Here is a 26,636-nt window from a genome sequence, read left to right on the forward strand (position 1 = left end):
ATCCCCCCCACACCATCACAAAAAAGGACACACATTAGGAAGTTCTGAGTAGACATGACATTTTTCCTTAATTACTTTCTTTACATATAAAGGTCCTTGTTTTTTATTATCTTCTCCATTACATATTGAACCCTCTTCCTGTTGTCTTCCATAATGTCAGCAGGCTTCAAAAATGTGGGGGGGGGAGAGAAGAACCTCTGCACAAGTTCATCCTCAGCAAAAATAATTACAGTAATAAAACACCAGCCAGCAACAATCTTCTGTCAGAGCAAGTTAAGACCTCTCGATCCTTTCAAGGAGCAGTTTGTGTGCGTGATTCAGGCACCTCTGGTCAGACACTGCGTGCTCCACATGGCTTAAGCAAGGAGGAGGGATGCTGGTCAGATCCAAAGTGGAATGCTAACCAAAGGGTGGTATGGGATGCCCTCCTCCAAGGGGAAAAGAGCGTGTTTTGTATAAAAGCCAGAAGCGCTTGCTTCCAAGATGACAGCGTAGAGCCAAAACAACCCAGAAGGCTTCCACCGTTGTGCTCCTGGCCGAGAGGAAGTCACATCACAGCGTTAACATCTGACAGGGAGGACCCTCAGTGCAGAGGCCAACAGAAAACAAACCCTGGAAGAAGAAGTAGAAGAAACCGAACCCCTTCAACAGGAGCTAAAGGCTGCAGAAAGCTACTTGGTTTTTCTGGAGAGAGCCGGAGTAGAAGCCTCTCTCTGCAGCAATGGAGGCAGCCCCCCGCTCAGCCTCTGCGACTCAAGCTCAGCTGCCTTCTGCAGGGCCACTTCCACCAGCAACTGGAAGCTACTAAAGTCCTCTCCAAAGAGCTCAGGCGGTGTCGGTGGCGGCGTGTTGAAGAGTCCACTCGTGGGACTGGCTGCATCTGCCCTGGTCAGAAGAGCCAGAGTGTTCCCCGTTGCGCTCAGCTGGGGCTGCTTGGGGAGAGATTCTAGCTCAACGTGCTGGAACGGGGGCCGAGGGCTCTCCTGCTCATTCCTCGACACAGTTAAGTTGCCAGCCAGGGGTCGGGCAGTGTGGCAGGTCACGGGGGAGCACACTGACATAGAAAGCACCTTGCAGGCAGCGGAGGTGGCAGGAGGCACCATCAAGAGTCCAGAGCCCGGGGCAGCTCCACGAGACAGCACCACCTCACTGGCTTTGGCGCCACGGCGAGAAATGGTGAACTGGTTAGGATCTTTGCCATCCTTTAGCAGCATGTCGGGCAGAAGCCTGCGCCTGGCATTGATGAACCAGTTACAGATCTAAGGGAGAAAGACAAAGCTTGGTCAGCAGCATAGGAACAAAAACGTGCGGCATGCAGTAGCTACGATGCTAGGCTTAAGATCCTCAGGAAAGAAAGGCATTTGGCACACTGCGAGCTGAGTACATCTGAAAAAATTTATAGGGGCAGGGGGAGGAAGAGAGAAAAAAGAAAAGGTCCTCAATGGCTAATTATTATTATTTTTTCATGGTCTATAAGGCTACCAATGGCTACTAGCCACAATGGCAATGTTCTGCCTCCACTGCCAGAGGCACTATGCCTCTGCATACCAGCTGCTGGAAATTCACTTGGGTTCTGCTTGTGGGCTTCCCATAGGCACCTGGTTGGCCACTGTGAGATGTTGGACTAGATCTTGGATCTGATCCGGCAGGGCTCTTTTTTCGTTCTTGTCTCACCATCATTCTTTCATTCTTGTAGCATTCATTCATGTCTCTTTCCGTCCCCATTTTATCCTCACAACCACCCTGTGAGGTAGGTTAGGCTAAGAGACAGGGATTGGCCCAAGGCCACCCAGTGAGCTTCATGGCTGAGTGAGGAGTTGACCTCTGCTCTCCCTAGTCCCAGCAAATCTCACGCTCTTGACCATTCCACATCCCTGGTCTCACCTTCTGTTTCACTCCTTGGTGCCATTTTTCCCCCTTTTGCTCAAAGTCTGAACTCTACAAGAGCACGCACAAAGTCACTTAGCATTCACTGCTTACCTCTTCACACACATTGCACTTCCCACTTGTCCGTACAATCAATTTTATCGACACCCATTAACTAACTCAAGTTTACCAACATTTTCTCTTGCCAGTGAACACTGGGTGAATACAGATGACCATTTATCATGGGGTAACATACCCCAGTGCGCATGTAACATTATTAAGCTGCCTTATACAGAGCCAGACCATTGGTCCATCTAGCTCAGTGTTGTCTACGCTGTCTGGCAGCAGCTCTCCAGGAATTCAGAAAGGTGACAATCCCAGGCCTACCTAGAGATGCCTGGGAAGAAACCTGAGACCTTCTGCATGCAAAGCAGATCCTCTAGCACTGGGCTATAGCCCCATAGCTAAGGGTGATGAATAGGTTTTATAGCATCACGATCCGAAGATGAAACACGACTGTACATCCCAGAGGGTAAACACAAAGCAAGGCAGGGGAAACTTCTCATCTTTTATCTCCACGCCACCCACTACATCCCTGCCACCTGGTTTTTGGCTTCAGAGGTCACAAAAAGACAACTACTCCCTTGAATTTCTATTTCACAGTGTAACAAGCTGGGATCTGCCCAGCCAGCACAGGATAAAGCACAGACCATTTCTTCCAAGATTCCTGGCATGCCTTTTCTCCTGCCAGGTCTGGCCAGGAGTGAATAGAAAGTATGTAGGATGTTTTCCTTTGTGCAGGGCAATCTAATTTTTTTAAAAAAAGCCAAACACAGACGTACGAGCACATGCGCGCGCACACACACACACCCGCCCCAAGTTCCATTCTACTTCTGGCCAGTCCTAATTCGGCAACCCTTTTATTTTTTTCTCCCCACCCCCAGCCATGAAAATAAACTGTCTACCCAAAGTCTGGTTTATTTGTACCAGGGCATTCCCCCTTCCCATGTCCAGAAATACAAGGTGATGACTCATTCCTTGACTGATTTAAGACCAGAAAGCAGTAATACTCCAGACTGGACGTTAAGGAAAAAAGCAAAGAGCTACAGGGGGCAAGACGGGGGGGGGATGGGCATGAAGACAGAGCCTCACAGCAGCCTTCCTCTAGCTCAGGGCTGATGGGATTTGTAGTCCAAAACATCTGGCTGGCATGAGGTTTGGGAGGGCTAGTCTGCAGTTTAACAAACCTTAAGATGTGTTGCAACGTGCCTTATGGGGAAAGCAATCCAATGGAGGTTGGGGATCAAGACAGCAAATCTGAGTGGGAGGGACAGCCTCTTCCTATGCCCTGCCAGACTCCTGCTGGCCAGGTTTCAATGGGATGGCATAAAAACGACACCAGCTGCAGGGCTGGTGTAATTTCTCTTCCTTGTTGGAAATGGGAAGATGTTGGAAGCAAGGGTTCCTTCAAAGTTCCCCTTTTCACCCTTACCAACAAAGCAGCAACAGCAGGGGTACATTGGTACATTGGTGCATACCACTGCAACAGAGAGGCCTCTGGAGGTAGACCTCCCATGCCGCCTGCAGAGAGGCAGACCCAAAGGTCAGTCCCTCAACCACCCCTTCACAGGAGTTTAGGATTACTCCCTTCATAATTACATCAAAGCATGGCTAGGGGCAAAATTTATTTCACCTTCCAAAAACCCACAATGGCGGTTTCCCCCGATGAGGTGTATAGCTAGTCAAAACTGATCATATATGCACACGTGTATTATAGATAATTTTACATACTAATCAAGAGTGGAAAACTTTTATAGACAAGGGTCCTGATGCAGCAAGAGCTAATCCCGCTGAAACAGAGCAAGTTATGCACCACTAAATACCATGGCTTTCAATGAAACTTAAACACAACTGACTTCAGCTAGATTAAGGCCACAGTCTTTCCTTTCCAACAAACTATGTTGCCTCTCCTGGCGTAGAAGTAAAATGCTGTCACGTGACTTCACGTCTTCTTTTCTATACAAGGTAAAACATATCAGACTGTAGAATTTGGGACTATTACAGTTTTATCTTGCTCTTCCTCCAAACAACTTACAAACTGGTCCGAGGTGGCCTCCCTCCTATCAAGATGAAAGTTTTATTTATTTATTTATTGTGCTTTTATACCGCCCTTTAGCAATAAGCTCTCAGGGCGGTGTACAACAATAAAAACAGGTTAAAATACAAGTGAGTATAAATAAAATGCACTATAAAACATATGTGAAAACAAGATTGCAACAAAAAAAAATTAAAATTAACATCTGAAATTTAAAATTTAAATTTAAAAAGCCTGGGCAAAGAGGTAGGTCTTTACCTGGCGCCGAAAAGATAACAAAGAAGGCGCCAGGCGTATCTCGTCAGGGAGGTCATTCCATAATTCGGGGGCCACTACTGAGAAGGCCCTAGTTCTAGTTATTGCTCTCCGGGCCTCGCTATGCGTTGGAACCCGGGGAAGGGCCTTCGACGTCAAGCGCAGCGACCGGGTAGATACATAGCGGGAGAGGCGTTCCGCCAGGTATTGCGGTCTGATGCCGTTAAGGGCTTTATAGGTAAGAACCAACACTTTGAATCTGGCCCGGAAACATATTGGTAGCCAGTGCAGTTGGGCCAGAATAGGTGTTATATGGTCAAATTTCTTTGTCCCAGTAAGAACTCTGGCCGCAGCATTCTGCACCAGCTGAAGTTTCCGAACCGTCTTCAAAGGTAGCCCTACGTAGAGTGCATTACAGTAATCCAATCTAGAGGTTACCAGAGCATGGAAACTGTGGCGAGGTTCTCCCTGTCCAGGTAGGGTCGTAGTTGGGCCACCAGCCGAAGCTGGTAGAACGCATTCCGTGCCACCGAGGCTACCTGAGCCTCCAGTGACAGGAGCGGATCTAATAAGACCCCCAAACTACGGACCTGCTCCTTTAGGGGGAGTGTAACCCCGTCTAGGACAGGTCGGACATCAACCATCTGGGGAGAGAGCCCCTCCACCAACAGCATCTCAGTCTTGTCAGGATTGAGTCTCAGTTTGTTAGCTCTCATCCAGTCCATTATCGCGGCCAGGCAGCAGTTTAGTACATCAACAGCCTCACCTGAAGAAGATGAAAAGGAGAAGTAGAGTTGCGTATCATCAGCATATTGCTGGAAACGCACTCCAAATCTCCTTATGACCTTACCCAGCGGCTTCATATAGATATTAAAGAGCATGGGGGACAGAACTGAACCCTGCGGAACCCCATATTGGAGTACCCAGGGATTCGAGTAATGCTCCCCAAGCACCAACTTCTGGAGACGATTCTCGAGATAGGAGCGCAGCCACTGCCAAGCAGTGCCTCCAACTCCCAAATCCGCAAGACGCCCCAGAAGGATACCATGGTCGATGGTATCAAAAGCCGCTGAGAGATCCAGGAGAACCAACAGAGTTACACTCCCTCTGTCTCTCTCCCAGCACAGGTCATCATACAGGGCGACCAAGGCCGTTTCTGTACCAAACCCCAGCCGAAAGTCCGATTGAAATGGATCTAGATAATCAGTTTCATCCAAGAGAGCCTGGAGCTGGTGAGCGACCACACGCTCTAAAACCTTGCCCAGGAATGGAACATTTGCTACCGGTCTATAGTTGTCAAGGTTTTCAGGGTCCAAGGAGGATTTTTTTAGGAGCGGTCTCACCACCGCCTGTTTCAGGCAGGGTGGTACCACTCCCTCTCGTAAAGAGGCATTGATCACCTCCTTGGCCCATCCGGCTGTTCCATTCCTGCTAGCTTTTATTAGCCACGAGGGGCAAGGGTCCAGAGCAGAAGTGGTTGCCCGCACCTGTCCAAGCACCTTGTCCACATCCTCGAGCTGTACCAACTGAAATTCATCCAATAAAACAGGACAAGACTGTGCTCTGGACACCTCATTAGGTTCAACTGTTACAATATTGGAGTCAAGGTCCCGGTGGATGTTCATGATCTTGTCTTGGAAATGTCTCGCAAACTCATTACAGCGGGCTATTGATGGTATTATTGCGTTCTGAGGACCAGAGTGTAAAAGTCCCCGAACAACTTTATAAAGTTCCGCTGGGTGGTTAGAAGATGACTGAATGGAGGCAGCAAAGTACTGCTTCTTCGCTGCCCTCACCGCTTTCACATAGAGCTTGGTAGAGGCCCTCACAAGTGCAAGATTACATCCGTCGGAAGTTCGTCTCCATTTGCACTCAAGCCGTCTCCTTTCTTGCTTCATCACTCTTAGCTCCGGGGTAAACCGCAGAGCCACTTGAGCTCTGCAAAGGAGAGGGCGCACTGGGGCGATCGTGTCAGCTGCCCGGGTCATTTCTGTATTCCACAGATTGACCAGGGTTTCGACAGGAGCATCAGTTTTATCAGCCGGAAAACTCCCCAGAGCCTTCTGAAAACCCTCAGGATTCATTAGTCTCCGGGGGCGGACCATCTTAATTGGTCCTCCCCCCTTGCAGAGGGAAGAAAACATTGTGAGTCTAAACCTCAAGAGGCGGTGATATGTCCATGACAAAGGAATAGATGTAAAATCCCTCACTTCCAGATCACCATCCCCCAATCCAGTGGCAAAAATCAAGTCTAGAGTGTGCCCCAAAATGTGCGCAGACATTTTTAATTGCCACAATGGACAAAAGACCAATTTAAATCAAATTTTCCCATTTGTAATTCAGATTCCTGAACAAACATGCATACTAACTGGCTGCTATCAAAGAGTTAACAAGTTAGTTTGCAATTTATTTCAAAGCCTCTCAATGACAGTCTACCTTTCTTTTGAAAGACAGAACTGTATCTGGTTAAACATACAGGGGTGAGAGCAATTGGGAAATTGCAGGGATTTCTGTTTGGCCCTCTGCTAAGACACATGCAAGGTATCTAAGCAAATTCACATAACTTTAAAGCAAGTCCAAAACTTTCCAGAAGCAAAATTCTGGTACTTACTGGGCAGAACACCAGCTCTCTGTGAGATGAAAAGTTTCCATGCTGTTTGGTTGGCACAGTCATAAATATTCATAATTTGAGAAACAGAAACATTTTGCTTGGGTAGATTAGATGACTAACAACAACATGACCACCAAGGTGAGTACAAACAAGGAGCCTGCCAGGATTCAGGACAGCATCTCCCTCATACCTGATGTGATTCATTAGTATCTGGGTCCAGTAAGAAGCCCACAATAACAAATGCCAGTTGTGGCTGGTGGCTCCATGTTAATGGGGCAGTGGAAGTCCAAAAAGCTCCTTGAAACTTTCAACTAAAACCCAGAGCAGATTCCACTGCCCCACTGATAACTACAATACAGAAAGAGAATGCAGCTCCAACCACCCATTATTCTTGCACCACAGAACCAGCTAGAAGCACACACTAGCCCCATCTGTAGGCCAAAGACCTAAGGCAGGGGTGAGGAGCCTCAGGTCCAGGGACCACACCCTTCAGAAACATGGTTCTTTGAGCACTTTCACCTGGTTGGATGTGTCCTTGGACTGCAGGAACACCTCTTGGTTGCAAGGATGGAGAGGTGTGTGCAGAAATCTCTGGCTTCTGCCTGCCTGGAATGTTGCTGCCTGTACAAAGGTAAGAATCCCATCCATTGCTCCATGCACATTTGCCTCTGGCCCTACCCACCACTGGCATGCAGCCCCAGAAGGTGTTTGAGATGTATTTTATGCTACCTCAAGACTGATGTGGGAGACTATGGGCTGCATTCAACATAGCACTAAGCAGATTGTTTCATTGCACAAGAAGAAAGTTCTTTCACTGGCAGGACAATCTTCCCACTTCACACCCCCAAAATCTGTTCTGGGGTTTCCCCCAAACCAGATTTGGGGCAGCACAGGGGCACGTGTGGGGGGACAAGAGGGAAGAAATCCCCTTGTACTAGCACAAAAATTCAATTGAATACTGCCCTATACAGAAATGTGTTGATAAACTAAGAAAACGGGATATAACATGCCTGTTTACAACTCACCCACTTAGATCCCTCATGTATGGAGGCCCATCATCATATTTCTGTCCTTTGCCTACAGCAGTGTTACACAAATGCCCTTAAGCAGCATCACTGTGCAACAGAACAGTGCTTAGATACAACTGTGGAGCACCAAAATTTAAGATGAGACCAGTATTTGTCAAACTGGTGCCCTCCAGCTATTTTGAACTACAATTCCCATCAGCCCCAGCAAGCATGTACAGTTGCAGTCTCTGAAAAAGAGAGGCGATCCCTTTTCCATTTGGCTAGCTAGCAAAGTTCTGGATCCACTGCCAAAGAAGCCTGCAGGAATTTCAGTGCAACACCATGAGGAGCTAGTTACAAGCCCTTAGGAAGCACAGCTGCTGTTTATGCAACTTGTTTCACTACACACTCTAGGGTGGAGAGCAATTTTTCCTTCTTGAAAGCTGAAAGTGAATGCACTCTTCAAACAGAACAATTACGGGAATATAAATCAAGTACGCTGACGTATCTTTTCCAAATCAACTACTCGGTAAAATATTCTCCCTGGGGCTACGTGTTAACACAAATTCAGTAATTTCTCCCTTGTATTAATTCTCCCCTCTCAAGAAAACAATCATTGTGTTTCTAACGCCTGAAAGTGGTCACCTTTCACAGGTATACACACAGTTTTTTATGTGTGCAGTGCTGGCGGTTGGGGGTTTCCTTACACCTGACTTGACAAACAGGATAAGCACTTAAAAAGAGATGCTTGACAGTTCATCTCAGCTCATGTCTAAAACACTTCTAGGTTCCACACACATGCAAGCATATTCACAACATGGACCTCCCCTATACTGCTTTACTCCTACCTCATTGCAAAGGAACCACACAACAGTTCACCACCAACAAGTGCATATTTTCTTCCCGCAAGAGCACAGAATTAAGAAGAGCCCCTGCCCTTCTTCCATGCCTGAAGAAGTGCAAGGACTCTCTGTTATGCCAAGCCAATTTCAGAAGCAGAGAAATGGTAGGGTCTCTCCCCAACAATGCACAGAGATAGCTCTGGAACATCTTGCTGCTTTCTGAGCATCTGAGGCTTAGCACCATGGGGATGACCCAGTTCAACTCTACTTTAGACCTAGTGCTAAAAGAAAAAAATGTCCAAGATGAAGATGATAGTTTCACCATGAATTTAAAGGCCCCTTAGCAAAGAGAAAAGGGATTGCTCCTAATACTGATAACAAGACTGCAAGCTAAAATAAACTGTACATCCTCCACAAGCCTTGTGTCAAGAAAAACTCCCGAGACATTGTACTCCGCAGGTCGCAAACCCTATCTGCATTAAACAAGCAAACCATCCTAAAGCTCCAGTAAGTATTTGCATACAGAAATTTCAGATCTGCTTTTATATTCAGCCACCATCAATGCACAAGTCTACCATACAGAAAAAAATCAAATTTATCTTGCTTTTAGAAATACAAAAGGTGACCTTGAATATCTAGATGGTCTCCAGCAGGCCAACTCTTTCTCTGCCTACAAGTGCTGTAACATGTTATCAGAATATTTTTGCTCACAGCAAGCCAAGCAGAACAGACTAAGCATTCTTGTGCAGTCAGATCCCAGCTAAGAGCACCAGGCTTGGTCATTATAGAGAGACAGGAATGATCAAAGGAAGCTCAGAACTCTACAAGGAATGCTACTAGCTAGTCAGGGAGTCAGGCATCCCAGTGACCCTGGTTATGTGGAGAGAGTTCTCTGCTATGGAAAGAGAAACCAACCAAAACACACTGACCACAGTCAGTTCTAAAAAGCACTTTGTCCTTTTCACAAGACTCAGCAACAATAAAACAAGCTGAATATCTTGGATCACTCCATCACAGAAACATTCTTTAGATTTCTTTCCTTTCTCTTTCCACCTTCAAAAGTAGAAAGTATTTATAAGCTGCACTTTTAATAGAAGAATGAGAGCCAGTGCGGTGTAGTGGTTATGATGTTGGACTACGACCTGGGAGACCAGAGTTCAAATCCCCACATAGCCATGAAGCTCACTGGGTGACCTTGGGCCAGTCACTGCCTCTCAGCCTTGTGAAAACCCTATTCATAGGGTCGCCAAAAGTCAGAATCGACTTGAAGGCAGTACATTTACATTTACATTAATAGAAGAACATCAAGGTGGGTTACAACAATAAAGAGACACAATAAAAAATGTAAAAATCGACAAAGCATAATTTAAAATAATAATAAAAGCATCAACAAATACTGCATTGGTTGGAGGGGAAATCATGTTTAATGGCCCGTCTAAAATGTTTCATTTTCAAGAGACACTCGACAGAATGGCTCCTGCTGAACCTCTACTGGTGAGGAATTCCACAGGGCAGGTAAAGGCTCAGTCCCTAGTGGAGGTCAAATAAACCTCAGGGGCAAAACTGAAATAATTCAGCCTTAAAGCCATCAAAGAGCTACAGGTATCAAATACTGGAAGTAATGAAGCTGTATACAGACTTCTGCTCAGGTATGTTTTTCGGCTAAACAGAAACAATTCATGACCTGTGCAGTCAGCCATGCTACCAAAGGGTGGACTGACACGCAGGAGGGAGGTGAGGAAGACTCAGACTGGGACATTCCCATTGGGGAAGGACCCAGCGAAGGGGGAGATGTCAAAGCAGCCCCCACTTTGGATGCTGACAGGTCACCACCAGCCATCCCAGACACCCCCCAGGACAGACCACCAGACCGGCCACCCACCCACTCCTCCGCGTGCCGTGGCTCCCAGGGCCTGCATCGCCACCAGACAGCTCTCTCCCCACAGACAGAGGGAGAGAACGGGACTGAAGCCGAGGCCCCACCTTCACCCAGGTCCAGGTGGCGGAGGGAGATTCAACAAACCCAACTCAGGAGACAGCACGTTCGCACACGCCTCCAACTGTGACTCGGGGTACATGCAAGTAGAGGGCCCTGCCCAGCGCTACTTAAGCTGGGTGAGGGGAAAGGGTTAGTTGCCGAGTCAATGTCTTATTGACGCCAAGTTGTGCCTAGTTAGAGAGGGATGCTGAGTTCTGAGCACGCCGTAGGTAGATTCATGAAGTGCTCTGAACTGAAATTTTCTATTACTTCAGTAAAAGAAAAAACTACAGCTGTGTCTGAGTTCGAGCAGGACAATCTGTATCAAGACTGCAACACTAAGCCCATCAACCCCTTCGAAATCAGTGGGAGTCAACATGGCTAAAAGCAGCCTGTTGGACACCTAAAATGTTGGCTAGCAGTGGTGGGGTGGGGATTCAGTCCTTAGGATAGATATCACGTCTGCACATATCCATGAATATTCAGATGTTTTAAAGACATACCATGGATTTAAGGTAGTAACCAAATTTAATGTAGGGAGCACTCCATTGCCAGCCAAGCCAAAGTTAAATCAATGTGGCAACCCTATCTAGAGACAAGTCCATCTTCCTTTCAAGTCAAAAACTTTGTCCATGTGGCCTTTAACATTACCCCCTTGTAATCCTCATTCCCAAGGCAAACAAGTTCTTAGGCCTCATCTGCACTACACATTTAAAGCAGTACCATCCCATTTTTGACAGCCATGGATTTCCCCAATGAATCCTGTGAACTGATGGGTGCTGAGAGTTGTTAGGAGACCCTATTCCCCTTACAGAGCTACAATTCCCAGAGTTCCCTGGAAAGAGAAATTGATTGTTAAACCACTCTGGTAGTTAAACCACTGAGGGGAATAGGGGTCTCCTAGCATCTCTCAGCACTCCTAACAAACTACAGTTCCCAGGATTCTTTGGGAAACCATTTAAAATGACTATTTAAAATGGTGTGATACTGCTTTAAATGTATAGTGCAGATGGAGACTTGGCACATGGAAGTGTATCTGCCCACATTCAGCCCTCCCTTATTGCCCTCCATTTCCTACCCTCCAGAGTTTTATTCCCTCTTCCATTCCCTATTTCTTCATTATAAACAATGATCGCAGGCACCTAGGGATAAGACCTGCCTACTTTTGCCCATAAAATTCCTTTCAGGCACCATGTCCACAGACGGTACAGAATCTTCTAGGTCAACATCATCAAAGGGCACTATTATTAATTTTTTTCTCCGATCTTGGCCTTTCCTCTTGGCCTCCCAGAAGCTCCTTCTCATAGAGCAGGTTCCTGAAGTTGACATGGGCAGGCATCTGCTAGGGTCCCAAAATGGCCAAAGGATCCACTGCCCAGACAGATTAGAGTGTTGCTGATTTCCGGGGGGGGGGGGGACACCTGCTAGTTCTGGTAGTTACTAGCTTTCCCTTGCGTTTGTCAGGAAAATGGGGAAAGCTATATTTCAAAGCAATTCTACCTACAGGGTGAATACATTCAGAGACCTGCTGGCTCACAGTGGCTGTGGTAGGAGAGGAAGGCAGTTTATGCTTCGTCCTATTAACTACACCTGCTCTAACTATACAAGCAAATGGTCATCCTGGGAACAAATCTAGCCTTCTGGGTGGCACTACATGGACCTCTCAACCCCAGGGTGCTAGAACTTGTTTGGCAGCAGGCCAATTTCGGAAGCTAACCCACACTATCTTGTCAATGGGGGCCACCAGCATAAGTAGCTGAACAAGTTTCTATGGCTTCAGACACCCCAAATAGAAATTGATTGCATTACCTAACGTAGTTTGTTTAAGCAAATGCAAGCGAAGCAAATGCAGCTGGAGAATTTCCAGATTCAGAAATCAAGCACTGCTTATTTTTAAAGAAACTATGCATTCTAGATAGCTTGGGCTGGCTGGGTAAGCCTGCAACTCCAGTGACAGAAATGAGTATAATGAATAATTTCTTGCACACATAGGCAAAAGTGGATGCCTGCTTCATCCCGAGAGTTCAGGCAGAGTTTGTGTGAATGGTGAAGAGTCCGAGGACTGGTTTTGTACTCCATTGCCAGTACCAAAGTACACAATATGTACGCCTCTGACATTAGGAACAGAGGAAGCTGCCTTACAACAAGTCAGACCTTTGGTCCATCCAGCTTAGTATTGTCTAGACTCACTGGCAGCAGCTCTCCAGGAGTTCAGGCATGGAGTCAGAGACACCCCTACTGGAGATGTCAGGGATCAAACCCTGGTAAAGCAAAGCAGATGCTGTACCACTGAGCTACACCCCTTCCCCAAAGGGTTACACAAGATCTTTTTGATATAAGGGGGAAGGTGAAAGGAGAAACACCCCAGGTCAAGGCTACAGCCCTGCTTGTAGTCCTCCTGGAGGTACTTGCTTAGCTGTTATCCCATCTGTGCTACACACTTAAAGCACTCTCCTGCTTTAAGTGCCTCCCCCAAAGAATCCTGGGAGCCGAGAGTTGTTAGGAGACCCCTAATCCCCTCACAGAGCTACAGTTCTCAAAGTGATTTAACAATCAGTTTCTCTTCCCAGGGAACTCTTGGAATTATAGCTTTGTGAGAGGAATTGGGGTCTCCTAACACCTCTCAACACCCCTATGCTTTAGATTGCATAGCGCAGATGGGGCCTAATCCAACAGGACTGTTATGAACAACGAGTTCAGCTGGGGCAGCGTCTCCCATCTTCCCAAAGACTTCTTAAGACCTGTATGCCCAGAAGGGGAAGGGAAAAGAGAAGCCCAAGGTCCTGAACTTGTGCCAGAGGCTCTTAAAGAAACCAATAACCCCTCTCCCACCGCTTAAAACATGTTGTTTCATCTTTCATACTTTTTTGTTGTTTGTGTATTTAAATTGTAAGCAAATTAAATTATAAACAAATAAAGTGGGGCAGCAAACCACATAAAGATTTTGCAAGAAGCGGCAGAGTGGGTAGAGAGACCACATAATAATAGCCCTCTTCATGTTTTGCTGACTCATAGCCTCACCCCCAGCATGTGGCCCCATCTATGGATCTCCAAGCATTAGCAAGATCATCTACAGCTAGGAAGTCAAGACATGAACAGGCCACACTCCCCTGTAATCACATGATGCCCCCTAAATACAAGTAATGCATGAAGGGAGCTAATATTGTATTCCTCTAGTAGTCTGAATCTTACTTTTTGCTAAGTCATAAGGTTGCTCGCTACTATATCAATCTGTTAAAACCAACCAGATGGTATATTTGACAACTGGTAAGTTTTCAGGTTGTAAACTATACAGGGATAACATTTCTGCCATTTTATGTTGTACAATACGTGAACATATTTAGGCTATTGTTTTATGCAATCACAATTTGAATTTTTAAACTGAAAGAAACCAAATACTACAATGCACTGGAATGTGGGATATAGTAACAACAGTATTATGTGACCCCCAAGCATTTGGATTCCTACATTGAGCAGGTGTTGGACTTGATGGCCTTACAGGCCCCTTCAAACTCTGCAATTCTAAGGTCTAGTGTATTAAACTAGGTACATTCTCTCCATTGAGAAAAAGTTAGTTTTTAAACTTTAGAATGTTGAAAATGCCAGCTTTTACCCAGAACCATTTTCACTTTGTATGAACACCCAAGATGAGAACCCCATCAGACAGTTTTCAATATCCATGCCAAGGGTGCTTTCTGAGAGCTCCCAAGAAGCCTGACAGGGCTAGCCCTATCATTAGGGAAAGTGAGGTGGCTGCCTCAAGAATCAGATGCAGATGGACAGATAGTTGTTATGAGATGTTGAGAGCTGTGTGTGCCATGCACACCTTGCCCTGTGCCCTCTCAGCTAGCTTGTTGCTTGATGGTGGATTGCCAGTGTTGACGTAAACTTCAATGGCCAGTCAGTCTGGCTTCTGTATGTGGAACTGGGATGGGATGCCATCCTGTCCTTCGCCTAATGCAGCAAAAAGCCTCGGGCTGATCTTGAGCCTGTGTCTATCCATGCCTGCCTTCTCACACACACACTAGAAAGCAGACCACTTGTCATGTTTTTGTTAAGAACTGATGCAGGAAGCCATCCAATAATATTTTAAATTGCTCCCCCATCCCACACCAAAAAAACCCAACACCAGAGTATTTCTCTGGTTTATTAACTAGACTGAACCACTAGAATATCTGATATTTAGTTATTCTTGAGATCCTGGCCAGTTTTTCAGATGAAGAGTACTTAGGTAAATCCTTGAAAGGGCCTCAATAGTCAGGGAAGTTAGCTTTTTATTTCACAGGGATTCAGGACAAGCTCACTGTTGCCAAAAGTTAAGGCCACAACCAAGAATAGGAGGCAAGACAGACAGACACAAACGCAACAACCCTCAGCTGTACTTGATTCTGTGCAAATAGAAAGTGGCTAAATTCACATCAGGTGTTGAGTGGGTGTCACAGCATGCATTTCAGCTGAAATTGCTTGTGTCTGGGTTAGATTTGATAGGGGTTTTCTCCCTTAATTTCTAAATTACTCTTCCTTCCCCTCCCAAAGTACAACCACAGTCAAAAGGCATTTATGCAGAGGAAACAGACTGAACGCATTTGGGGGAGTAGGAGATTTTGTTCCCCAAATAGTCATCCATTTGTTTAGGCTCACATCCTGCTCCACACACACCACTCTTGCCAAGAAGGACCTTAAAATAGAGTTTAAGGACAAGCAAAAGCTAGCCACTTAATGTGGAAATCTTACCCTTCTAGCAACACAAACTAAGAATATCACTGAGGTTAAACTGGCTTAGCTTAAACCTTTAATTTCTAATAGATGTTCAGCTCCTACTGTGTTTTTATAATTAGTTTTATTCGTGTTACTTCACCGTTGGTTTTTGTTTGTGAACTGCCTTGGTATTTCCTTTGGAAATGAAAGGTGGTATATAAATTATTTTAATAATAAAATACTAAAATAGGAACCAAAATGCCTAGTTTCCCAATATTCATTGAGACCTTGAAGTGAACTGTTGGCCAAAAATAGATGCCCACTCAGATTCCTGTGCTGTGTCCCAGTGCACTGGGATCCTTAGAAAATATTGATACTTAAAAAGCAAACACAAACTAGAGGAAGTTTAAATGTTTCTGATTTCATCAATACAACCACATCACAGCCCAGTTCTTCATTCCGCTGTGCCTTTTGCCCTATTAGTCTGCTACAGCCTGGGATGGACCACCCCCACCAATGGAGGTCTTCTGAAATCCTGGCTAGAATCAAAGAATAGGCCCATCATATGAATAGGCCCAGCTAACATATCACATTGAAACATAATTTAAATTAAACTATGGTTCCATGTGAACAAGCAATGTGCTGGTGCACGCTGTTCAAAAAACCACACCTCACCTTTTTCTTCAGCATGCCAGGGAGGAAACAAGCAAGAGGTTGACTTGCCATTACACAAGAACCAACACTTGTTACTTGTTTGTCTCCTAACACACCACAATGGTAAACCAAGGTTGGTTCTTAACTTACCACTGTGGTTTGTTAGGAGACAAACAAGCCACAAGCAGCAGTTTGCATATAATGGCAAGCTAGCCTCTGGTTTGTTTCCTCCCCAGTGCTGAAGTTAACCATCCTTTTGTAAAACTACAGCTTAAAGAAGGGTTTAAAGTGAAGGACAAGCCAGGCCAAAGACTAATCCTGGAGCATAAAGTATCCCCCATAATGGGCAATTATAGACACCAAAAAAGATTAGCCACCCCTTTTGCAGGGTCATTTACAGCCTAATACCACCAATAATAATTACAAATGACATTTTATTGTTGCTTACATAAAGAGTCACTAAATAGTTTATCTGCTCATTTCCACATACAGTTAATCTGCTAAGGCAGAATGTAATTGAATCTTGCATTCTTAAGAATAACTTCTTTGGAGTTTTAATGCATATGCAAATATGCACAGTACCATCATCCACTAATAACAAGCTACCTGAAAGTCACATAGAAGAGGGTAAAGATTTGTTTCCTACTGTCCCAGAGGGTAGAACTAGGTCTAACAGTACAAGTTACTAGATGGCCTACAAAGCAGCCTCTAGCTCTACCCAATGCATAAATGTAAATGTACTGCCTTCAAGTCAATTCCAACTTATGGCGACCCTATGAATAGGGTTTTCATGAGGCTGAGATGCAGTGACTGGCCCAAGGTCACCCAGTGAGCTTCATGACTATGTGGGGATTCGAATCCTGGTCTCCCAGTTCATAGTCCAACACCTTAACTACTACACTGGAATTAATACAAGACTGGAATTAATTGCACCAGTCGTATTACTACAATAGCATAGGATTGCAAGTGAACCTAGAGTATATTGGCACCCCAATTCTAAATTTATTACTTGCAAGTTCAGCCCTGGTTATTTCCGTGGATTCACACACATACATATACTTCAGATTGCACTGCTCACAAAAATGAACCCAACAGAAAGGAACAGTCATAAATCTTGCCCCATAAGTCATTAATTGCATTCATCCCATATTGTGGATCTACATATTCCCTCAGGCACTAATCCTAAATGAATTTGCACTGAATATCTGTATCAATACTAATTATATCCTTCTACTTCATCTAACTTTGGCAAACAGGTTTGAGATTGCTGATCTGTATCACAGGAGGCAAGTGATAGCCAGCTTGTTTCTTTGTAAAAGGGGGTGAGACCTCAAAGATTCCTTTTATATTCATTAAAACCATATAATTCAGATGCATAGCCAAAGGTAAAACTGAACATTAGTTACACAATAAAACAATTAACTTTGTTAGGATTAACTAAGGTGTCATAAGAGAGCAGGTATGCGTTCAGTTTTTCCCAAAATTCTTCTTCAGACTGGCTATTGAGCAAACAGGGGGAGGCAGATGCATGATGTCTGCATTAACCATATGTAAGCTGCCTTGGGTTTCAATCATGAAAAGGTGGGGTATAAATGTAATCAATAAATTAAATAAATAACAGTCTGATGATGGAGTACATGAGGTATTATTCAGACAGTTATCATACTGGGTACAAAACAGACTTCAGGATGCACCAATGGGCTACAGGTACACAGCAAGTTCACGGTTCCCCATCCCCTTTGAAGATATGAAAAGTAGCAGTTATCTGGATCTGCTTCCATCACTACACAGAATTGCATATCCCTTGGAAGACAGAGAACAGAAGTAAATAAAGCAGTCCTTATATAACAATGCTACATGTTACTTTTTAGTGATGCACTAGGGGAAACGTCAACAGAAGCCAAATCATGCTCAGCTTCCCCCTCCTTTTTTGGGTGGGGGGATAATAACTAGCCCAAAGAATAGCTCTGGGGAACTGGAAAGCTTGCTCACTACTTTGTGATGACTTGCGTTAATCCTAATGAAGTTTTTTTTAATTATTTATTTTTGCTAATAGAAAAAGAAAAACTACTCATAAGATGGCTAGATGCAAAAAAGGAGAAGGCTCCAGTACCTTTAATATCCGTACAGAAGAGGACAATTCAGCTTGCCTAACAAGCTACACCCGCTGAAATTCTCTCTTTCCCACCGCTGTTAAGGTATTGGAGCCTTTTCCTCTTCTGCATTGGGCCACCCCTATGTTTGCTGCTATCATACCCAATCAAACATAGACACAGGGCGACCTGCCGGGAAAGAATTACACAGAGGTTCATACCTGAAGAACAGAGAGGCTTGTTTGCCCAGAAAGGCTGAGTTTCTCTTGTTCAGATGGATATGCATTGAATCTGTGCTCATAGAGCCACTCCCGGAGAATCTTCACAGACTCCTTAGGAAGATTGCCCCTTCGTTTCCTCTTGCCAGACTGCAGTGGATCCTGAGATATGCTCCCATCCTCCTCCCCAAAGTCACTATCTGACATGGTGGAGCTGCTGGCAGATCTGTCTTGATTCAAGCCTGGGATGTTGGAAACAATACAAGATGCACATATTACACTAGGAATTAAACAGGTGTGGGATGAGCTGCATTAAGACTCACTGTGATCATTAATCATCACAGGTGCATACAGAAATGTGGAAACAGCTTTTACTAATGTTCCTTATTACCACTGTGTAGTAGTAATAATGAGATGTAACATCCCCATTTTACACATGGGGCTCATCAAACCCAACCTCAACAGCAAGGATGGGAAACATTTGCCCCTCCAAATGATGTTGGACTCACAACTCCTGTCATTCCTGACCACTGACAATGCAGGCTGGGGCCGATGGAAGTTGTAGTCCAACAACTGGTTGCCCACTGGTTCCTTATCCCAGCTCTACACCATGACCAAATACGGAGCAATGCTGTGTCCAACTTAACTCTACAGAGTTGCATTCGACATGATCTACAGAGCTGCAATACTTTGAAGTTATGAAGCTGTACCGCAGCTCTATAGGAGGCACTCAAGCTGCAAACAAGGTAGCCAGAGTGTGTTTTTATAGAAAACCCAGCACTATTTTTCCAAATATGGCTTTCTTTGCTGCAAACTCCAGACACATCTAACAATTTTGCCATGTTTTGAGAACTAGATATTTGTATGACTTTTCTTTCCCAACGAAGGAACTGTTTTTGAACTTCCCCAGCCATGTCATTGGAATAATCATAAAAATCTAAAATTCATTCAATCAGAATGCTTTGAGAAAAGCAAAAAATTCAATACATTTTAAGTCTATTCTGTTGAAACATACAAAACGTTAGAAAATTAAGATGTATTTTCTTTTGGTGGGTGATCAAAGTGCAAGCCTGTTGTCTACTATGAACATTCATGGAGCTGGATGAGGCTTGCTCCCGGAAAAGGAAGCACGGGGTTGGATGCAGCTTTACTCTTAAGCTTTATTCTTAAGTTTCTCTTCTTCACAGCGCATTAGGTCTACCGACTTTTTTTTTTTTGCTTCAAAAGAAAAAAAGGCGGCGAGTAGGGAATGACAGAGGTAAGCTACATATAAAACTGGAGGGCCAAACAGTTGGTCAGACTTACAGTTTGCTTAAAGTTAACTCACTGCCCTTTTCCAGACATGCGGTCGAGTTTGTTTGGAGGAAGGCATTCAAAGCTCAACACGTCCGTATCCACCCCCCCACCCCCCAGCAAGCGAGCACACGCAAAAAACGCCAGGCAAATTCAAGTCCACTGAAACAGAAGCGCCTTTGGCTCTCCTCTTCCTCCCTCCCCCCAAAAAGAGGGCAAGACTTTTGTGCCTAATTTTTTTAAAAAAGCAAATGGATCCCCGTCGTCCTATTCCTGCAGGCAACGCCGAGCGCCGGAGGCCTCAGAGGGAGCTGCTGGCTACGTGAGAGAGGCTCTCTTCTGTTTCAAGTCTGCAACTCATCAGGGATGGAGGAGGAGGTGCCTTTTTTCCCCTGTGCTGCCGCTTCCTCTTAGCCCAGACCTACCCACACCACCAGCTAGCTGCACATGGGAACGGCGCAATTCAGCCCAGAGCAATTTTTAAAAATAAAATAACGCAAACAATGCAGGAAGGACGGAGGAGAGTCGGGTTGAAAAGCACTGTTTTTCGGTCGGCTACGTCTGCCCCAAACTACCCACTTTTATTTATGTATTGAAAAGCACCAAACCTCAAAAGGCTAGCAAAAGGAAGTTTAAGCAGCAACAAGCTGCATTTGCCGTGCCCGTTCCTACACAAAGAGAATGCCGCTGAAAATAGATCCAAACTAGGGCGGAAAAGGGGGTGAGCACAGATCAAACATTTATTTCTCTTCCGTTTGAATTCAAGCGAGACAAATCACGTGTCAGAAATTTGCTACTTAGTAAGTTTGAAAATGAACTCGGATCTTAGACTAAGGTGGAGAGCGAAGCTAATCTCACGTCAGCCCCCCCATCTCTTTCTTTAAATCCCTACCATTTCTCTTCACACAAAACAAGCCTGGACTCCATGTTTTCTGCCTGTTACATCGTCGCTCTTACCCCCAAATCGCCTCCTCCGAATCCCTTCCATGGGGTGACCGAGAGGGAAGGCTTTTGATAAGCCGAGACAACCCCCCCGAAAAAAGAGGAGTCCCTCCCCGGCACCCGAGAGCTGAAAGCAATTGGAAGGCGAGAATCGCGCACACAAAAAGTTTCTCTCTTGTGTCTCTTTCCCTGAGTGACAGATGCCTAGACAGAGTTCTCTTTGTTTCAAAAGAAACAGGAACTTGCGCGCGCCCCCCTCCCGCACCGCACGCGTTATCCCGGCTTTGCTCCAAACAAATCCTCCTCACCCCCCCAAGCTGTCATTTTACAAAGTCTCAGAATCAGCTTTTTAAAAAAGAGCGAGAGAGACATCTGTACATTTATCGAGTCCAAAGTTGTGAGGCTTTTGGAGAGGGGCAACACAAAAAAGATGGGGGGAGGAGTTTGCAAAAGAGAAAATTGGGAAAGTTGCCATTTTGGGATCAAGAGGGAACAGAAGCATGTAAAAGCGGAGAAAAGATTTGGGCAGAGAAACATTGGAAATCTTTAGGGTTTTTTAAAAAACAACTGGGGGGGGGGAACAGAAGATCCTCCATTGGATCTGCTTTCCTCTTGCAATGTTGCAATAAATGCGACCGAACAAAAGATCCTCTTCCCCTACTCCTCGCCTCTCTCCCTTTGCATAGCCGAGTGGTTGGAAGGCATTTTTCTTCCTCCCCCCCCCCGTTCTTTTCCCTCTCCGTTCCTCGTGCTTTCGCTTCTCTCTCCCACCCCACCCGCTCGACTTTTTGCAAAGTTGAAGAGCTTTTGCAAGCACGGATCAGACACTTCTCAGCGCGCGCAGGAAACAACCGGCGCTCCACGAGGGGTGCTCACCCATTCTCTCTACTCCCACGAAAACTCTCCCCCCGCCACCCGCTTCTGCCTGCAATTGCCTTTGGGAAAACAGGCGCGGTTTTGCAAACCCAGAGCCCCTCACAAGTGCTTTCAGCCTTCTGCCACTCCGCACGCAAAAAAAAGGGGGGGCGTTTTATCGAGAAATGTGGGTGGGGGCAACATATACAGCCCCAACAACTTTTCCAAACACTTACTTTTCCTCGTTGGTTTCATTTTCTTCCTTGGAGTTGTCTCCCCCTCACCCACCCACCCCCTTTCACCTCCTGGTTCCGCTCCCAGCAGCGTTTCAGTCCAGGTCTTGGCAGAAGGGAGCGTTTGCAGCTGATGCCGGATCCGCGCTGGACGAGGGGATGGCCACCTCTCTTTGTGTGTGCGGAGGCCGCTCAAGAGGAGGGGTCTGGGGGCTGTTAAGTGTGTCTTTTAATACCTAACCTGCCACACGGTCTGACAGCTCGGGCTGGAAACTACCTCCAGGTTGACGTCAAGCTCCCCCTCTTCCAGTGGCTGCTCCGCTCCACTCATCCATCCAGGGTGCAGAGCAGGGCCAGCCAGTTCTTAAAGGAAAGCTCTGCCCTCGCCTTCCCCCTCCCCAAGATAATTTGAAAATGTGGGGGAGGGGGTACAGGCGGAAGGTGGGTGGTACTAGTCGGGACAAAAACAAAACAAACCTTCAACTCGCCGGAGAGAGGTGCAGCTAGTCCACAAACTTTTATTCAAACAAATGTTAATGAAACTTTTAGAAAAGCTTTTTTACAAATGTTTTTTAAAAGTTTCATTAAAACAAAGAAGCTCACTATTATATCTATTGCTTTTTTTTTTTTAATAACACGGGAGGGGGAGCCGCTATCGAAGACTTACAAGAAAACTAGGATGTTCTTTATTAAATCACCAAGAAGAGTATTAATCCTATGAACAGTGCTCAGTTGATGGGTTTGAAAAAAGCTATTACTGCTACCTCTGATTTTTAAAGTTGCCACCTCTCATATTTTAAAAAATTGTGAAATATTTGTTCCTACATTAGTTCTAAGGCTGCAATCCTACATAAGGAAGAATCACATGGTAACTTAATCCTGTACACACTTTCCTGGGAGTAAATCCCACTGAATTCAGCCAGGCTTACTTCCGGGTAGACATACATAGGAATGCACTGCTGGAATTCTATGCACATTTACCTGGGAGTAAGCCCCATTGAAAACAATGGGATTATTTATGAGTAAACATATATAGGATTGCGCTGTTCATTCCAGATTTTTCTTCTGGTTACCATTCTTAGCAGGGGTATGGTTGGCGCTGCTTCAGCAAAAATAAGCAATAGTAGAATGCTTTTAGGAATTTTTTGGAGAATTTTAAACCTTGTGTTCATAAACACAATGTTGTTGTTATATGCCTTCAAGTCGATTACGACTTGTGGCGACCCTATGAATCAGTGACCTCTAACAGCATCTGTCATGAACCACCCTGGTCAGATCTTGTAAGTTCAGGTCTGTGGCTTCCTTTATGGAATCAATCCATCTCTTGTTTTACCTTCCTCTTTTTCTACTCCATTCTGTTTTTCCCAGCATTATTGTCTTTTCTAGTGAATCATGTCTTCTCATGATGTGTCCAAAGTATGATAACCTCAGTTTCATCATTTTAGCAATTTTTATAAAAAGTGAAATTGTGGTTCCATGTGCTAAGACACACCATAGCCACAATCTATTGCACAATGATATTTATTTATTGCATTTGTATACCACCTCATAGCCGAAGCTCTCTGGGCGGTTTACAACAATTAAAATATTAAAAACAAGTATACAAATGATGCTGATCCTTGACATGTTTACTAGGATGTAAGTACCACTGAATTCACAGGGACTTATATCCTAGTAGTGGATACGGGACTATAGCCTTACCTTCTATTGGAATGTGCTTAAGGACACATCTACCTCATGGAACATGTTTCTGAAATGGCAGGTGTCAAAAAGGATTACATTCATTCACCCCATTGCTTCGAACCTTCTCTTGCCAAAATTATTTCTCCTGTTTTTAAAAAAAATGAATTGGGGGGGTGTTTAAACAATTTACTTTGTAGCAAGTAGTTAGCCCCTTGCTGTTATCTTAATATTTTAATATTTTTGCATTGTTATCCTGCCCTTCCTCCAAGGAACTCAGAGCAAACTAGTGAGACTTACACAACTGGTGATCCACCAATCTGAATACAGCCACCAGCCAAAGCTCTGCCAGACATCAGGCCAGGGTCATGGGCTACTTTTGGTTTTCTAGATCACAAGCTATACAGGTTTCCTGCACTGCTTGTATCAATTATTAGAGTTTAAGATTCAGGTTGCAATCTTTTTGAGCAAAAGGGGCTATTGTTCTGAGGAAGGATTTTGTGTGTCTCAAAAGCTTATATCCTGCATTTTGAAATGATTTTTTCTCACATGCAGATTGTGTTTATGTTTGTTTACCCAGAAGTAAATCTCACCAAGTTCATTGGGACTTATTCCCAGCTCAGTGTTCATAGGACTGCAGTCTTGTTGTACAGTGTTATGCACGCTTACTTGCTGGGAAGTGAGGGCAGAAGGGAAAGTGACAACCCTAATTTATCTTTGCTGCCATTATCTAATTTTGAATTTGCTATAAAAGGAATAGAAAAGTGCAGAAATAAGATCTTAATCCTAAACATATTTTCTTAGGAGGAAGTTTCATTAATTTCATTTCAGTCGCCCCAAGACATACACACACACACAGAGCTGTCATCCTTCCTGACAGGACCACAATCACAAGGCAAGCTGTTGGGGGACACATGTGAGTCCATGTAGGATAAAAGCCTGTGACTCAAGAATAGTCTTTTCAAAATAGTACAGCAACTGCAGACGCCACACAAACCAGGGTTGCCCTTGTATTATGGAGAAGCTCTGTGCCTCTGAAATAAGGATAGGGAACCTGTGGCCCTCCAGCTGTTGCAAGGCTACAGCTCACATTATCCCTGACCATTGGCCATGCTGGCTGGGGCTGATGGGAGTTTTGAGTCCAACAACATCTAGAAAGCTACAGGCTCCCCATCCCTGCTTTAATAGCTGCGTAATGGGCACAAACAGAGTGAAGCTAGCTTTGCAAATAAGCACAAGTTACTTGCTTGCCTCCCTGTCTTCACATACTTTGTTATGATTAACGTTTATGGCTTAAGAATAAGAGAACCAACAACATCTGACAATTCTGAAAGGCTAGCCATTTTAGCATCTTGCCACAAAAGAGTTTTGCTACACCTTCAAGATTAACAAACTAGTTGTGACTTGAGAGCAGTTCCTTAACCATTTGAGAATACACTTCAGCTCTCTTCAGAATTCCCCCCCCCTCACCGTTCGAGTCAGTCATCAACTCACAGAGAGTCACTGTCCTAAGCAGGAAGCCTGTACTCCTGGAGGCTCCCTGAACATTGTAGAACTCTGCTTTTCCACAGTTCTAAAACCTGTGGGGAGTCTCCAGGGGTCTAGGAGACCCTGCCAGGAGGTTGCTGGACCTGGAGAATTATCCTCCATGAATTGGAGAGCAGTGGAAACTGGGATAGAGTGCTTGTCCTCATGGCCTCTCCACATGTGTTTACATAAAACTCATCAAGATGACCTGAAGAGGGCTTCTGACTCTCCTGTTTCAACAGGTTGATGCACAAAAAATTATTATTGTATTTACTGTATATCCTACCTTTCCTTCGCAGCCTTTTCCAACTAGTGTGCCTCCAGATGTTGTTGGACCACAACTCCCATCAGCCTCAGCCAGCATTGCTAATGGTCAGGAAAGATGGGAATTGTAGTCCAGCAACATCTGGAGGCACACTGGTTGGGAAAGGCAGCAAGGAGCTCAAGGTGGCATTCATGGTTTTTCTCCTTGCCATTTTTATCCTCACAACAACCCTGTGAGGTAGGTTAGGCCAAGAGACGACGACTGGCTCAGTGAGCTTTATGGCCCAGTGGAGATTTGAAACCTGGCCTCCCAGGTCCTAGTCCAGCACTATAACTACTACACCCCACAGATGTGTCACCACCCTCTTCGCTGTGTTATAGACCTAGCCCTAATGATAAACTTATATATCACGACCCATTATCTAAGCCTGAATGTGCTAAGCACCTATACAGGATGAGAACCAAGCCCTTTTGCATTTTTTTTTAAAGCAGCTGTTTCCAAAACATCATTCTAGCATCCTGGACATTTCTCTTGACTAGTCATTATTTTATTTAAGAACCACAAACTGTCACGGGAACAGGATTAGGTAGATTCCAAATTCTCCTTCCTGGGGTGTGTGAATGAGTTGATTATCTCCATTGTGAAGGCTGATGGGTAAGGCTAGAGGGGAGGATGGTACACAATTAGCTGGAGGCTAGCAAAGGTTTGAAAGAAGAGGAATCTAGAAGAAAGAGACATCCCCCCCTCCTCCTCACACCCTCTTTGCTTCTTGGTAGGGAGAACTGAACTGAATGGAGTGGACAATGCATAGTGGAAGTGAAGCAGATCTCAGGCACTTCATCTTTTCACCAACAAGTGACCTGAAGAGATTCAAGAGCCTCAGAAAGAAATAAAGATACTAATTAGAAATGTAGCTGTGGCACCACTTCATAGCCAACAGTCTCTGAAACTGGGTTGTTGATGTGCAGCCCGATCCTGCATATGTTTGCTATGCTGAAACTGTACACAATGCCATGCACACTTGCAGGAAGAGAACTAGGCTACACAACTCTGTTATTGTGCCCCCCCTAATAAGTTGCTTTGTTTTGTTTTGGTTCTAAAAGCAGCTGTTCTATCCCCCAAGTGAAACAGAAAAGGGTGGAGAAAATGTGATGATTCCATGAACATTAACAAACTGAAATGTTTCAACATATTTTTGAGGCAAATGCAGTGGAGGAGGGGACCCTGCATGTACAAATTCATTGTCTGAACTTAATGAGCTAATTCCACTGTGAATGAAGAGATATGCAAGGTAAAACCTAGATAAAGCTAGGCCAAAACATGGCACTGTTACCAAGCTTCAATCCACCTTGCTTCCTCATCATGGCAATGCTTCCTACATCCAGATGAAGATTCAACACTTATTTTCAGGCACTAACATGTACTTGCATTTGTACAGTAGTTGCTAACTATGATATTTAATAATTTCTGTTAACTTATCAGATGTACAGCTTCATGAAAAGCGTGTTTACTCAGAGTTTCTAG

General features: G+C 44.8%; 1 protein-coding gene across 7 annotated transcripts in view; it reads right to left on the reverse strand.

Annotated features, from left to right (window-relative positions):
* Positions 1-38: 38 nt before the first annotated feature.
* The window catches only part of TGIF2 (TGFB induced factor homeobox 2), a 37,233-nt gene continuing 10,635 nt past the window's right edge, over positions 39-26,636 (reverse strand). The window contains exons 1-3 of one of the 7 annotated variants that reach the window (XM_061631600.1): positions 21,882-22,027; positions 18,321-18,559; positions 39-1,259 (exon numbers count right to left, since the gene is read on the reverse strand). In XM_061631600.1, the coding sequence (XP_061487584.1) occupies positions 672-1,259; positions 18,321-18,524 (792 nt within the window). In that variant the 5' untranslated portion in view covers positions 18,525-18,559; positions 21,882-22,027 and the 3' untranslated portion in view covers positions 39-671. Of the gene's footprint in view, positions 1,260-18,320; positions 18,560-19,622; positions 20,020-20,218; positions 20,308-20,567; positions 20,746-21,643; positions 22,028-26,636 lie in introns of those variants that run through there. The other 6 variants (XM_061631597.1, XM_061631603.1, XM_061631596.1 and 3 more) reach the window with 6 other exon arrangements.

This window comes from Rhineura floridana, chromosome 6 (genome assembly GCF_030035675.1).
Source record: "Rhineura floridana isolate rRhiFlo1 chromosome 6, rRhiFlo1.hap2, whole genome shotgun sequence".
In the NCBI taxonomy this organism is placed as follows: Eukaryota; Metazoa; Chordata; class Lepidosauria; order Squamata; family Rhineuridae; genus Rhineura; species Rhineura floridana.